The sequence below is a fragment of the Aethina tumida genome, chromosome 3 (genome assembly GCF_024364675.1).
Source record: "Aethina tumida isolate Nest 87 chromosome 3, icAetTumi1.1, whole genome shotgun sequence".
Classification (NCBI taxonomy): Eukaryota; Metazoa; Arthropoda; class Insecta; order Coleoptera; family Nitidulidae; genus Aethina; species Aethina tumida.
In genome coordinates this window covers 29,385,733-29,400,909 of record NC_065437.1, presented here as the reverse complement: position 1 = coordinate 29,400,909, position 15,177 = coordinate 29,385,733, and the positions used below count along the sequence as shown (strand labels likewise).

At 30.8% G+C, this 15,177-nt stretch overlaps 2 protein-coding genes across 2 annotated transcripts in view; one reads left to right on the top strand and one right to left on the bottom strand.

Annotated features, from left to right (window-relative positions):
* The window catches only part of LOC109605622 (protein YIPF5), a 459,086-nt gene that overhangs the window by 199,114 nt on the left and 244,795 nt on the right, over positions 1-15,177 (bottom strand). The window lies entirely within an intron of this gene.
* LOC109594912 (probable chitinase 2) lies at positions 6,140-8,043 on the top strand. Its single transcript, XM_049964655.1, has 8 exons — positions 6,140-6,215; positions 6,406-6,582; positions 6,641-6,741; positions 6,799-7,058; positions 7,115-7,202; positions 7,262-7,444; positions 7,499-7,612; positions 7,675-8,043. Exons 1-8 carry the CDS (start codon positions 6,140-6,142, stop codon positions 7,813-7,815), a joined length of 1,140 nt encoding a protein of 379 aa, XP_049820612.1. The 3' UTR covers positions 7,816-8,043.

Here is a 15,177-nt window from a genome sequence, read left to right as displayed (position 1 = left end):
ATTAAACGTCAGAATCATATTGTCTATACCACATGTGCTTGATAATCTTTACCGAACAGCATCTAATTAGTAAATTGGACCTTCATTACACAAAGTGCATCCAGCTCCTGGACTTGAATTATCCATTTCTATATTCTCTAAGTAAGTTTTTATTAAAGTTTGCATGTTTAAGAAGTTTTAAAATGGATTATACTTTGAAGTAACTACATTTTCTGAAACTTAACTGTTCCAGAGTAGCTATTTTTTTTATTTGGGACGATTGAAAAAGAGTATAATTTAAATTATAATTTTTCTCTTTCGAATGCCAAACCGTCAACGTATATTATTTAGGTTTAAAAGATGGTGTTGTAAAGAACTAATTATGTTATAATATAACATACTCGGTGCACCATACTGAGGGAGATATATCAATCTCTACGTTCCATGTTGGAATTGCATCCAATTTAAATGGTTCAGACGAGGAGACATTGTGAGTGTTCCCGATGAAAGGAGGCGCATCCTCGTTCCACGTATCTGAAACATATTGACGTCTATTAGGTAATTTCGCAAGAGCTGAAAAATAAACATCCATCAAGTTGGCGGCCGTTGATTTTGGCTTCGTGCAGTCGACTGTCAGGCTGCAGATAAGACCCTCTGGTGTTGTCGTTTCATCTGCTTCCTCAATCCGCGATCGCACACATTCGACACTTTACGTATCCATAATGGAACAATGCGATTTCATCATGGTGAACTAACGTTCTTGTTCTAATCAGCCTTATTTTTAGATGGTGATCCGCGTGCAACAGCTGCACTGTTTATTTTCGCGATTTTCCTAGAGCCAAAAACATATTCTCATAGTTTAATGTTTACTTACAATTAGTAATCTGCTAGCAAATATTAAAATTGTTTCTCAAACTCTTTAATAATAAAAACATTGTGTGGAAATAGTCAGGTGAAATTTTTCAATTAAATATACGCCGACGGAAAGAATGGAACAAAGCAATCCAATTTTCTGGAACGGTTGATTATTTCGGAAATACGGAAATTACATCGTGATTTAAATAAGCCTTGACAATAAAAAGCATGTACAATAACTTGATTGACAAATAGAACTCTGCGCTTCAATTAAACCGAAGCTCCAGTACCTTTATATTCCACAGTAAAATTCATCAAACCTCAGGACAGTGTCACTGTAGGCGTTCATTGAAATTATCTGTATGACAACTCAATTATTTATCGTGATTGTATTGCACACATAACACGTGTAGACTATACGTGAATATTGAAAAAGTTTCATCATTTTGATTTCCGTTATCCAAATCATAATTCAGTAAAGGTGTTTTGTTGATGGAGTCAGACAATAAACTCTTTAATCAATACCAACATTTATCATGTATATTTTTAACTATTTAAGGATTTTGTGACTGCAACTACTAGAAGCAGAAGTGCATATTTCATTCCTCTTTTCTGTATGTATATTATTTTAAAGTCACGTCATAGTGTCATGCCACATTTGGTTAGTTCAACGCCATAAAGAGATATGCATTATGTATTTCAGACACCGGCTTCAAAAGAATATTTTATTTTTTGAATTTGACAGTATTCATTCGAGTATATTTTTGTAAAATAGAAAAGTAACTGACCCTATTCAATACTATTTATTTATAGAATATGTAAAATGAATCTATTAGTTTATGTAATATGCAAATAGATTAATTAAATTGTTTATCAGATTTAATATAACAAATAAAAAACTGATTGTCAACATAGAAATATGTATAATTGTATGTGGTTAAAAATATATTAATACGCATAAAATATTTGTTAGTCATTTGTAAATCATTTCATTAATGATGTGAAATTATCAGACACAATTTATATTTAGTATATATGTAAATTTTATAATAAAATAACATGTATATATTTTACTGCTAATTCTTTTCAGGTCGAAATTGACTTTGTAGTTATAAATTGAATTTACAGCACATGTTCAAATCATTTAAAACGTAACATTACATATTAAATGAGCTATCGTAACTAATTATAAAACATTAATCAGGATAATATATTAATGCTGAATATAGTATAATTGGTTCGATTACGCAGTTAAGTGGGAAATGTTTTTGACCGTACGTTCAAATATTGAGTTTGTTTAAAATAATCAATAAATCCAGGAAAGCGTATGCACGACTTTCATATTTTTGCCTTGTCGTATTCGAAAGAATTTGATAAAAAATTCTTCAAGTTTTATCCAAACGAATAATACTGTGAAATATTAAAATTCTTCGAAACTTTATCGGATTAATAATCCGTTTAAAAAAAGCGTTTGGAATCAAGTAAAGATAACTATTTATGGAAAACTGAAGTAAAACTTTCTAAACCAATTTGCCCGAAAATATGAAAAATAATTTTCTCGACCATAAATTTCCCTAATTCAAAAAACTCGTTGAGGGTTAAGTAAAGAAAGTTAAATGCCGCGCAAAAGTTCGAAAGTTGATTTCGGATTTTTGACTAATTATCGCGCTAATTTGTTTCACAAAGTCTTAAATGCCGGGGATGGTTTTTTGCGTCCGCCCGCCGAAACTTCGAACACCGAAGAAAATATATGATATGACCGGTCAGAGTCAAGTGGCATATCGGCCGGCCCGACTTCGGCTTCGACTTCTCCAAGACACCGACGTAACAGTTTGCCTTCTTTTGTTTTCCACGTCATTTATCACGGCCACTTGATCGAAACTAAAATCACACTGTTTGATTTTTGCTTCTTTTGTCGGAAAATTGTTCCTGATTTAAGTTATATATGGACTGTCGATTACAGAGCCCACTGCAATGTCCGTTCGATCGATAAAACTCTGTTACTGATAATAAAACTTCGTGTAATGACATAAATCACAATAAACAGGGCCCTGGGCACCATAAATAATTCTTCCGATTGACGAAGCATTTTGTTAAAATGTTTGATAGAAAAATCTGACAATTTAATTTTTTCAGAATTATTAAAATTTAATGCAACAGAGATAGTACAACTTACAGAGGTAAGTAATATACAAAATACAAATTTTTAGAGACAGTCTGTTTTACAAAAAGACCTGAGTTATCAGATATTCTATCTAAGTATTAACAAAAATATTGTTTTGATATGGACATGCGATAATTGAGTAATGAAATGGCAAGTAATGTCAGGAATGAGAGATTTCCAAGGAGAATATTCATAATAAGATATAAATTCAATATTATGAAATATATGCAAAATTCAGATTTCTCCAACAAACAAATGAAATTATGAAAAACATTCTTTGATATCTAAAAATTTATATATTCTTATATGTATAGACTCTTTTAGTTTCAATTATTAAGACTAATTACTAATCATTAGTCACAACTTAAAAGTTATTATACTATCTAAATAACAACGAAAATATTACTTTGATTTGGATTCCTGCACCTGTGGAGATTGAAGATAATGAGAAGGTGGATGTGCGTGCAAAAATGGCAGAACCTATAAAGCTAACTCCAGTCAGGAATTAAGAATTATTACTGGAAACAAAACTTTTGAACTTCTCGATCTTCTACAACATATAATAATATAATTGTGTGAGATATGAAAATTGAGACTTTCTTATCCGAACACATGTTTACAAAATATTACTTTGATATGAATTTGAATTGGAAGTAAGAGATGGCAGATGTATCTGCAAAGATGGAGGGACTTATAAACGCAATTCCAGTCAGGTCACGAAGTGAATTAAAATAAGAAAAGGATTTTGCCCCGATATTTTTGTAGAAATGAATGAACAAAGATTATAATTTATCTGGTGCTAGGAAATAACCAACCAAGATACAACACATATAGAAGAAAACTCTGACAATATGAACTATTAAAAAAATTGATGAGGACAAAGGTGACAACTGCAATGCAGAAAAAATAATGATAATAATAGTAATAATAAATAACTTTAACAGAGACACATAAATCTAGTACATTAACTACAAATAAGTTTAAATTACTTTTCATTTTATTACTACATTAAATAATTTTTTTTGTTATGCTCTTTTCAAATAAGACAAAACAGAAAAATAATTACGCCCAACATTGCTTAGGTGCTATGTCAGCAATAACTTCGTTAATGCATTAATAAATTCCCGCATAAATTATTCAACTTTCGTGAACTTTTTTCATTTTCGTTCGCTTGGAAAAAATCGCAAATCAATTCCTCAATTTCGAGACACGTTTCGCCGTGTTCTTTTTGCCTTTGAGACGAAAAAATGCGATGGGACCGGGACTAGTAATTAATTCGGTCGCTTTGACACCTGACAAATATGTTCTTCCTCCTTCAATTTTATTTGCTGTTGATTTTATTGGGGATTCATGCAATTAAATTAATTATTTGTTATTAATTTTATTTAACTTCTCTTATTCTACGATGTGACTTCTTCTAAGAATATTGATTAACATTGTATTAATTACTATTAATTTTGTTGTATTAATTAATTTAATTTAAAATCAGTGTGTTAAATTTTTATTAGCTTTTAGATATTTTTTTTTTTTAGATGGAAGAAAAACAATGAAAAATCAAAAAAAGATAAAAGTAGTCAAAATCAATGAATTCCGCTGTAGGAAGTGGAACGAAACCATTCTCCACTATTGGCAATTAAGTGCATAGCTTACGGTCTTTGCCGGAGTTCTTGGGGTCAGAAGAGGAACGGGACTGCAACTGTGTCGTTTGACCCTTAGTGGTCGCCCTTACCACATTATATAATAGGACACTTTATCAAATTCACAAAGACGCCAAGTGGGTTTCAATCATAACTCTGGTATTTACGACGAATTTATTAATTCAATATTAGATTTCATAATAACCGACTTTGCTGCCAAATTTTTTTTTTATAGGGAATAGAGTAGACTAAATTGAAAAACTATTTTCAAACTAATTTTCATCTTAAATTGTATTATTAATTAATATTAATAATTAATGTGAAATTAATTATTAAATTATAGAGCTTATTATATTCCAAAATATGTTTTTATATATTTTAAATATTTATTTATATCCTGTATTGGTTAAGATAAATGTTTATATCCAAAAAAGTCAAACAGAATTAAATTTTCGACGCACCTGACGCCCAAAGTATCGAAGTTTTATGGAGTTTTCAAGAGCCAGGACATAAATATCGAGATTTTCAGTTTTTAAATAATCCTAACATAATGGACGAAGTTGGTTTTAGGTTCTACGTCGAATTCTGCAACTAACCATAAGTTTTAACACGCTTTACAAGGCCGTTACTCTGGCGGTCGAACTGATACTCTAATAAAATGCACATGCGATTTTATAGGATATAAATGTGCTAGATGCCGTTCTTTTGTTCTTCCGGAACGCGGCATCGAAATTTTATTGCACCTTTATATCGATGCACTCCGTTACAGAATTACCGCACTATTCACTTTTCGTGCACTTTGAATTATGGCCGTACAATGTATTGTTCTCCGATATGACACTTTTTATTGTGCCGGAAATGTGCTTATTTCCGTTTGATCCGGGCGGTTCATCATCTTAATTACGTCGGACTGTTAATTGAACTTGGAACTGCCAATAAAACAGAATTTATTTTGTAGTCTAACATTGTCTGAATGTACCACAATGTAAAACATCGAAAATAATCCGTTTTTAGAATGAAGTTTTTTTGTTTTAAATATATTAAATATTTGTGTATTTGTTTTTTTGAAATTTTAAAAAAGATTTCATGTATCCAATCATAAATTGTATGTTCGTGACAGCGATGTCATTTCGTTATTAGTGCCTAAATGAACGACACTCATCACTCATACTCATAATGTGCCATTGTGTGGGTTTTAATGAACATCTTTTGTTCTTGAAAAATACAAAACAAGATGTACATTCATGTAATTAAAAATTTGAATTTATTTAGTTATTTTATTTTAGTTCTCTTATTGTAATCTACACATATTTTGGGATTAACTAATTTCGAAAAAAGTGAAGTACTACACATGCCAGTAATTGATTGATGATTGATTAAATAAAGATAATATGGATTAATGTTTAAAAATACAAAAAAACGAGTCGCAATCTGATAAGATAATAATTGATAAATTAAATTTATTTTAGTGTATTGTCTTACTTTTGTTCATTAGTATTCGACGATGAAGGTGATACTTGCTTTAGTTTTAGTTGCTTTAAGTCAAACTGAAACTTTTGCTGTCAAGGCAGATAATTGCCGTAAGTAAATAATAATAATATTTAATATATTTTCCATAATAATATTTTGTTAAAACACAATACAATTATTATTAGTATAAAACATAGTGTAAACAATCGATAGATGAGACATTTCTAAAAAGGATTTATTGTGTTAATAAGATCAAAAAAAGTTGAACAAAATTTTATTATTTATTTTTTACTTTTTTAGCTGACTTTGAAGTAGTATGCTATTATGCAAGTTGGGCGATCTATCGCCCTTCTCCAGCCTCATTGAACGTTACTGAAATTAACCCAAACCTATGTACTCATCTAATTTATGCTTTCGCTGGTCTGGATGTGTACGCTCATATTGGTTCCATTGATTCATGGGCTGATTTAAATCAAGGTAAAAATTTACAGAATTCCTGCAGATTTATACATATTATCACATATTTTTATTATAGGTGGTTTATCAGGTTTCACTGCATTAAAAGAGAAAAATCCATGCTTGAGGACATCTCTGGCTATCGGGGGATGGAATGAAGGATCTCTCAAATATTCAGTGGTAAATGATTAATCAAATAAAAGTATGTATAAAATTCACACCATATATTTATAACAGATGGCTAATGAACCAGATATTCGTGAAGAATTTATTACCAGCACCATAAAATTCCTTGCCTATTATAACTTCGATGGTATAGATGTAGATTGGGAGTATCCAACTCAACGTGGTGGTAGGAATTTTGACAAAGAAAATTTCGTCACACTTATCAGAGAGCTCAAAGAAAAACTTAGTAAGTGGGGTATGACAGTCACCATCGCAGTTCCCATTACTGACAATTTCATTGACGAAGCATATGATGTCCCAGAATTAAATAAGTATTGCTTTTTATTGTAACATTAATAAGCAAACATTATATTTGTACAATTCTTAGATATATCGATGCTGTACATCTTATGGCTTACGACTATGTCACATCTGCTTCCGAAGCTACCGGATTAAACGCACCTCTTTCAAAAATCGTAAGTGCCAGTATGTTCATGTTAAACTGTTGACTATATTTATAATATAATTTTTCTAGAAAAATAGTATTAAGGAGTGGTTGGATAGAGGTTTAGATGACAAGAAACTGATTTTGGGACTTCCCCTTTATGCGAGACGTTTTAAATTGAAAGATGCTAAAAATCATGATCTTGGTGCTGATGCTGAACCTGGTCCAGTCAGTCAGTTTACTGGTGAGATTGGATATTTAGCTTACTATGAGGTAAGTTACAAATACATTTTGTAATGAATATATAAAATTCCTAATGGTTATTAGCTAGAGTTTATGAAGAATGAAAGTTATATAGAAAAATTGGAAGATGATACATTATACGCATATTATAAAGATGATTGGTTAACGTATGATAATATTACTACTTATTCTACAAAGGTAAGAACTTAAAATTAATATAAATTTTCTTTGAATACCAAATTATTGTAATATAATTTCAGGTAAAATATGCACTAAATAACAACCTTGGCGGAGTTATGGTGTGGACATTAGATACTGACAATTTTATAGAGGGTTCATTTGAAGTCCTCGAAGGAATTAATAAGCATATTAATGAAACCAATAAGATAGTTAAAGTGTAAAGATATAAAAAGAGACAGTAAAATATATTTGTATTTTGTTTTTATCTTTCTAGGAATTAAGATAATAAATCTATATAAATATGTAGAATAATAAAAGCAAGAAATCAAAAATAATAAGTAGTTTACAAATAAAGATTACTGATAAAAATGTGAAAACCTAATTCACAGTCTGGAAATTAAATTTATCAGATTAATCCGTTTTAATAATAAACATTTACTTAAAACCAATCATTCTCTCTTTCTAAAATTAATTTTAAAATAAAAAAGATTTTTATATAAAAAATCACTGAAGAGAGTGGTTATGAAATATATTTAATGAATTAAATAACACATGCATTAAATACTGGTGGGCAAGTAATTATTTTGCTACGTTATATGTGTAAAATTTTTAAGCAAATTTATTTAATGTGCCAAACATTATGCAAAAGAAATCAATTTTCTCAGACTAACAGAACCATCTTAAATTATTCCAGCGATTCATTTGTAAGCAATTTCTTCTGCAATAACAACTGATACAGCTTTTATATTCCCTGCTGTTCCGTTTTTATTACATAAAAGAAATGCCATAATTTAACAATACGGAGACACTCCAATAAGTCTGACGTATAATTTTTATCGCCTCCCGTTTTGATTCATTTAAGTTTGTTATTAAAAGTTTGATGATATATGGATGGAGTTTCAGCATTTAATCACTTTTTAATAGTTATTTGGCGACAGTGTATCGAGTTCAAAATGAACAGAAATTACAATGTTACAATTTATGATAAACAATAAAGTCTCAATTGTGGAAAACGAATCTGGGCGATAAAATCGTTATTCCTGTAATAAATTTAAACAGGAGGTGAAATAAATGGTGTACGAATTATTCTTATTGATGTTTTTACGCACATCCCCGGTAATTTTGAGAGAAATAAAACGAAATGAAAACTGGTGCGGCCAATTGTTTTATAGAACATTAGCGCCTATTTGCAGGAAGAAGGGAAATCAAAATAATATTTACCAAGCGTTGGGCACGTTTCGTATTAAAGAAGCAAAAAAAGTGTAAAAGAACGGTTGATTTGAAAATTCCTTAAGTTTTATTTTGAGCTTTGGAAGTCGATTTTGGCGCCGGCAACGGGAACTAATGATACAGAAAATGGAATCACTTTCGAATCCATTTGTTTCCATGCGAATATTGTGGACCAATTGCAGTCTTGTCGCTACAAATTAAACTCAAGCCCCGTAATGATGTCACGTGTACGAAATGATGCGCCATACCTGGTCTTAGCCGATGAGTTTGCCCTTTTTACAGCCGCACTCCTGCAGGAATTTCCAATAAATTCTATTATTTTCAGGTCAGCGGGTTCCAGGCGTTTTTCATTCGTTTCGCGCATTGCGTGTTTACTTTTGCGAATTGAAAACATATCGATTGTTTTAGCTACGCAATGTAAAATGTGTTTGCAATCTTTTTTCATTAATAGATTTTTAAAATGTCACTTCATCCTACTAAAAAAATTAATTTTTTTTAAAATCATATGTATGTAAATAGACCCTTTAATCAGATGTAGATTACCATTCATACAGTTTCGGCCATATGCAGAGCAACAATAATATTTTAAATATTTCCTACCTCTCTTAATATATGGATCTCTTTATTTAGATAGTATTCATATAACTTTTTATTTCCAGCAGTGGTCATAAGTAAACCAACCAAACTTTACGTGTATATTTAATACAATGTGTTCGACGTCGTTCCTTAGAGTTAAAAATGCCTAGAGGTGTCCATTTATCGATGCAAATTAAAAAACAAATTGTAGAAAAGTTCCCGAATGTTGAAGAGCAAAGTAAAATTGCAGTCGATTTAAATTTAAACAAATCTTATGCACATCCCGCATAAATCAAGAAATTAACAAAGTGAGTTACGGTGAGTACCATAACAGACTAAGAAGCTGGTGTCTATGGTAGAACATCAGCAAAGAAACCTTCTATTTCTGCAAAAATAGAGCAGCGAGAGTACTTGTGAACTGGACAGATAGACAATGGAAAACAATTTTGTTTTCCGCTGAAAGTCGGTTTCAATTATTCAAATCTGAAGGCATTTCATGGGTGGGAAGACCAATTAAGAAAGATATAATCCTAAGTATACTAGAAATAATGTTAAGCATGGAGGAGGAAAGGTTTGGGGATATTTTTTGTAGGTTTGGCATGAGCCCACTGGTTAAGATAAGATCACATGCTTCTATTTGGCGAATCTAATATGAGTTTAAGATGGACCTTCGATAACGATCCGAAGCACACACAAGACTAATAAGTTTGATAAAGAATGGTTCGCTTCTCAAGGAGTACATATAATGTCTTGGCCATCACAAAGTTCAGATCTCTGTCGAATTGAAAACATTTGAGATGAAATTGATGGGAAAACCCATGCGAAAATACTCTCAAATAATGAATGAAGACAAATGAAAATTTCTAATGTTGCTCTACATATGAGCGTTAGTGTATATAGAAAATTTAACTTCAAATTACAGAGAGCATTTTAGATAATTCGATAAAGCAGCGTGCAGTTACGCTGGTAGGCCAACTAACGCTTTCGTGTTCATTGTCGACTTAGTAAAATTATAAATAAATAAATAATAAGATTTCTAATTATACTGATTCTAAAAAAAATGTGTTTGCATCATGTTTCATTATTTGATTTGAAATTTCACTTCATTCAAGAAGAGATAGACCAACATAATAGAGTACACGAAGGCTTTCTCCTAAATTAAAATAACTATGCCTTTTTATATTTACGCAGATATTTAAATTATATGAAGTTTATTATTTACATATAGGAAATTTAACTTCATAATACAGTTGGACAATTTAGACAACTGGTCGAAGCGTGCGATGTCGTTTATGGACTGGTTATTCGAATTTACCCTTATAAAAATAAAATATTCAAAAAAAAAAGTCAGATATTTGTTGAACAAAGGATAATGCAATTTATTTTTCACATTGCAAAATTAATAAAATATTAATTTGACTGCAGTACTCTTAATAAAATTATTTTAAAATTGTAAAATTTAATTTAATTTATAATTTAATAAAAAATCCTAGTTATTCTCATCCTGATATAAAATGTGAAACATGATTGTCATTATTAGAATTGAAAAATCATTAAAAAAATAAAAGTATACTAGAAGATTTGATCCTACATTAAAAAATGTAAGAACCATTGAAGCTTTTGACAATCATAGTGTAGAAATAGATATGAATTGCCATTCACATCAGTTCAAATTATAATTGGACATTTTAGATAATTGGACGAACCGTGCAATAATCCTATTGAATTGTATAACGTGTATGTGGTTAATACTCAATTTACTCTTATATAAATAAAATATTTAGAAAATGAGAGTTTAGTTTTCACTTTATTAACCCAGATTAATATTAAATTGCTATATCTCCAAAACAAATTACTTTATAAATAATTAAAAAAGATCCCTAGTTATCCTGTAACTGATAGTATTTGTGTTATTCTTAAAGATACAACTTGCTTCCATTGATCTCCTCCAATTATAAAAGAGCATTGAGTAATGGAAATGGAGTCTACCAAATATAAACTGAAATATATTTAAAGTAGATACATTAAGTTGGAAAGTTATCAACTAATCGCATTAAGTGTTCTAATACTCCGGGTATTCGTCAAGTCATGCGATGCGAAGGGCATCGTCGGGCTTGTCCGGTGCTGCTGGTCCTATAAAACAATCTAATCAGATTGTACGCAGATTACATGGAAACTTTTTTAATTCAAGTTTGTTAAAGAGGGTTTATAAGCTATTTGAGATTACTAACTGAGAATTCGCGCGTTTCTCGCCGAAGATGCCATCTCTGTGATCTGACAAAATAATCCATTCCATTCCCCTCTAACGACAATTGCAGAAAAGTGATAAACTTTAAGATAAGCCATTTTTAGCTGAAATGATTTATTGTTTGTTTTATCGCAGAACGTCTGAGGAGATGTTCTACGCTCCGTCTAGACGCAGTTTTTCCTTGGACACTGATTTTAATATGATATGATTTTTTACATTAAACACCCACTTCTTCACATTAACTTTTATTATAAGGAAAACATATGTATATATCAAATGTAACTCATCGCTGAGAGAATGTTTAACGAACAATATAAATCTTATACAGTCTTGTGAACAATAAAATCTTATAAATTATCAGAATATAGACTGGGAGAAACTTTTCTTCGACAAGAAACAAAATAAATTAAACCAAATGTCGTTACTATTGTCCCGACGATTCTTTTCAGTCGACCGGACACAGAAAAGAAATTCGGACATCTATAAGCACATCAAAGTGTAAATTTGTTATGATTGGCGTGAGAATTGACAGCGCTCAGTCCGCAAATCCAATATGATTGGCCACATGTACCGTCCGACGCGACGGAGCCCTCTAATGGGACCCCATTTCACAGTCCGGGCTTTCGGGGTCTCGTGGGCATAACTCCAGAGAAAGCACCATCAACAAACAACCGGTGGCAAACGTGTTTCTGGAGGCCCGCAATTCTCGTTCCTTATAACCTACGTTGCGACCGACAATGAAAATAACGGAAATGAAATAACGGAAATCACATTTCTCTACATTCAATTGTGGAGAATTTTAAGTATATTCCTTATACTCACAAATGCGTTTATCTTCTTCTGTTCTTTTAACCTGTTTCCATATGAGTTATGGTTACTTTCCCTCTTTCACAGTAAAATGGTCCCCGTAATAAATGGCTATTTTCCATTTATTGCGGGGAATTTGCATTATAAAACTGTCAACGATGTTATATTAGTCTCTCAGAAAATACTTAATTAAATGAGTAGGTACATTTTATTTGCTGATAGACTATTATCTAATAAAATGCTATGGCAATTTATCTCTTAGACTTGTTTTGTGAACATGTCCATACAGACGCATATAACACATGGGCTGAAAAGTCCCGGGCCTAACAAAGAAAACAAGTTTTTTTTTGTTCAAAATTAGCTTTATCTATTAACGTAATCTCTTCCAAGAGCAACGCAATCATTTCAGCGCCGCTCTAACATTTTAATACCATTTTTGTACAATAGTTTATCTTTTGCCTCAAAATACGCCCTCTTTATTCGTGGGAAATTTCTTTCCGGCGAGCATTTTTTGAAGTTTGCGAACAGCCAGTAGTCGCTGGGAGCTAAATCTGGCGAATACGGTGGATGTGGGAATAATTCGAAGTTCAATTCATGTAGTTTTGACACGGTGCGTTGTCTTGATGAAACAATTTTTTTTTGTCATGTGCGCTCGTTACTTCGCTAACAAAAGTAGCGTCACTCTTAGCACAATAACTCACGAACAAATTAATAAAATATTATAAAATTTTAAGGGCTGTCTTCTGTAGGTTTGTATTAACTGAAAAAGAGGTGAATGAAATAAAACTAGGCTATTTATGTATTAGGCCCGGGTCTTGTCAGGCCATGTATTATTTCTATTTGTAATCTGCCAACAAGTTTAATCATTCTTGGTATTAAACAGATTTATCCAAGAAACCCAATTCTGCATCGCATAAAAAAGCCTTCTTTGAAATGCTAGCGTGAAGAATCTTAAAATAACATTTTCTGTTGATTTATGGGTTCATTGCCTAAACTATAAAACCTGCAAAGATTAAAATAACATCAAAGAAAATCTCACAAAAATGATATGATGATATGATACCTCAAACTTATCTCACATAGAGACTTACTTCAAACATGATGATGCATAACCCAATATAGAAAGATATCCATACTTACTTATGTAAATGCTGTTAACCCTTCGACATTCATTTAATAGATTTTTCAAATAAAAAAACTTTTGCTTCAGAACAATATTTAGTCAATTGTATTTATTGACTAGAATTCAATTCACTCTAGCATCATTCAAAATTAGACCATCATTTATTTTCTTTTAGATTTTCTTCCAATGGAAAAAGTAGATCACCTTTTTTAAAAATTGTTGCAGTTGACACTATATTTTTAGTACATGTTTATATATTGTTTGATTGTATTTATTTTCGTTGCGTTGAAGGTTTTTATTTTCATGTGTGATACCAGATGAGTTATTGTCGGTTGTTTTTAACAATTTCTTCAGAAATGTTGCTTCTAACATTTACAAAAAGATCCCAGAATATATGCAATGATTACGCAAGTTTTCAAATTTAGAGAGGTTACATTTGTTGAGATAAGAGACATAATAAATACGTTAGAAAATACCAATGCTCAGAATATTTATGGACTAAATATTAAATCTATTAAAAATCAAATAGTTACTCCTCTTACTAAGTTAATTAACCATTGCATTAGAGACAATATATTTCCAAACTGTCTAAAATCAGCGTTGGTACTTCCAGTGCAGAAAAAAGGTCATGATATTAATAATTAGAGATCTATTTTTTCAGATCTTCGAAAAAGTTTTGTTGAGACAAATTTTGAATTTCCTTGGTAGAAATAATGTTTTTTGCTCAAATCAGTTCGGATTTCGTAAGGGGTGACAACGTCTGATGCAATATCTAATGTTGATGCCAATGTTATAGAGGCTTTTGAAAACAAACAAATGCTATTCCTATATTTTATTTTTGGACCTAAGTAAAGCCTTTGATTGAGTATCACATGAGAATTTGTTGCATAAATTATTTTACTATGGTTTTGATCCCAAAAGAACTAAGCTCTTAGTATTTTACGTGAGCAATCGTGTCCAAAGAGTTCGTTCAAAAATGAAACATCTAATGAAATAATATATAATATATACAATGGAGTTTCTCAAGGATCGGCCATTGGACCCCTATTATTTTTTAATACCGACAATCTTACTCGTGTATTCTTACATGAGTTGAACGTTACTCTGTTCGCGGATGATACCTTTTTGGGATTAAGATCATCATCACTTAGGGATTCTTCAGTTAAGAGTCTGACTGTCGTAAAATTGGCTAGTGTTGTTAATGATTTTTTGTTGATTAAGTGCTTTTACTCAAAAGAGGAATATTTTATAATTATTTTAATGATTGGATTGTAACCTAGTTTTAAAATAATTAGTTTTATACATTGTAATCAGAATTGTAACTGTATCCAACTGTCTGAGGTGTGTAAACTATTTGTATCTAACACTAATAAATTACTTACATATTTACACATATTTGTTCACTTTTCTTTTATAAATATTTCCTATAAATTTAAACTGGGTATATATTTTGGGATGTTGCTCTACATTTTTATTATTAAAGCTCTGATCATTTTTTTTTTACAAAATTTCTTCTATTTAATAGCTTTTCATAACCTTCTTCATTTCAGTAAATATTTCAAAAAATTTATTATAAAATTAAATAGATAAAATAATATC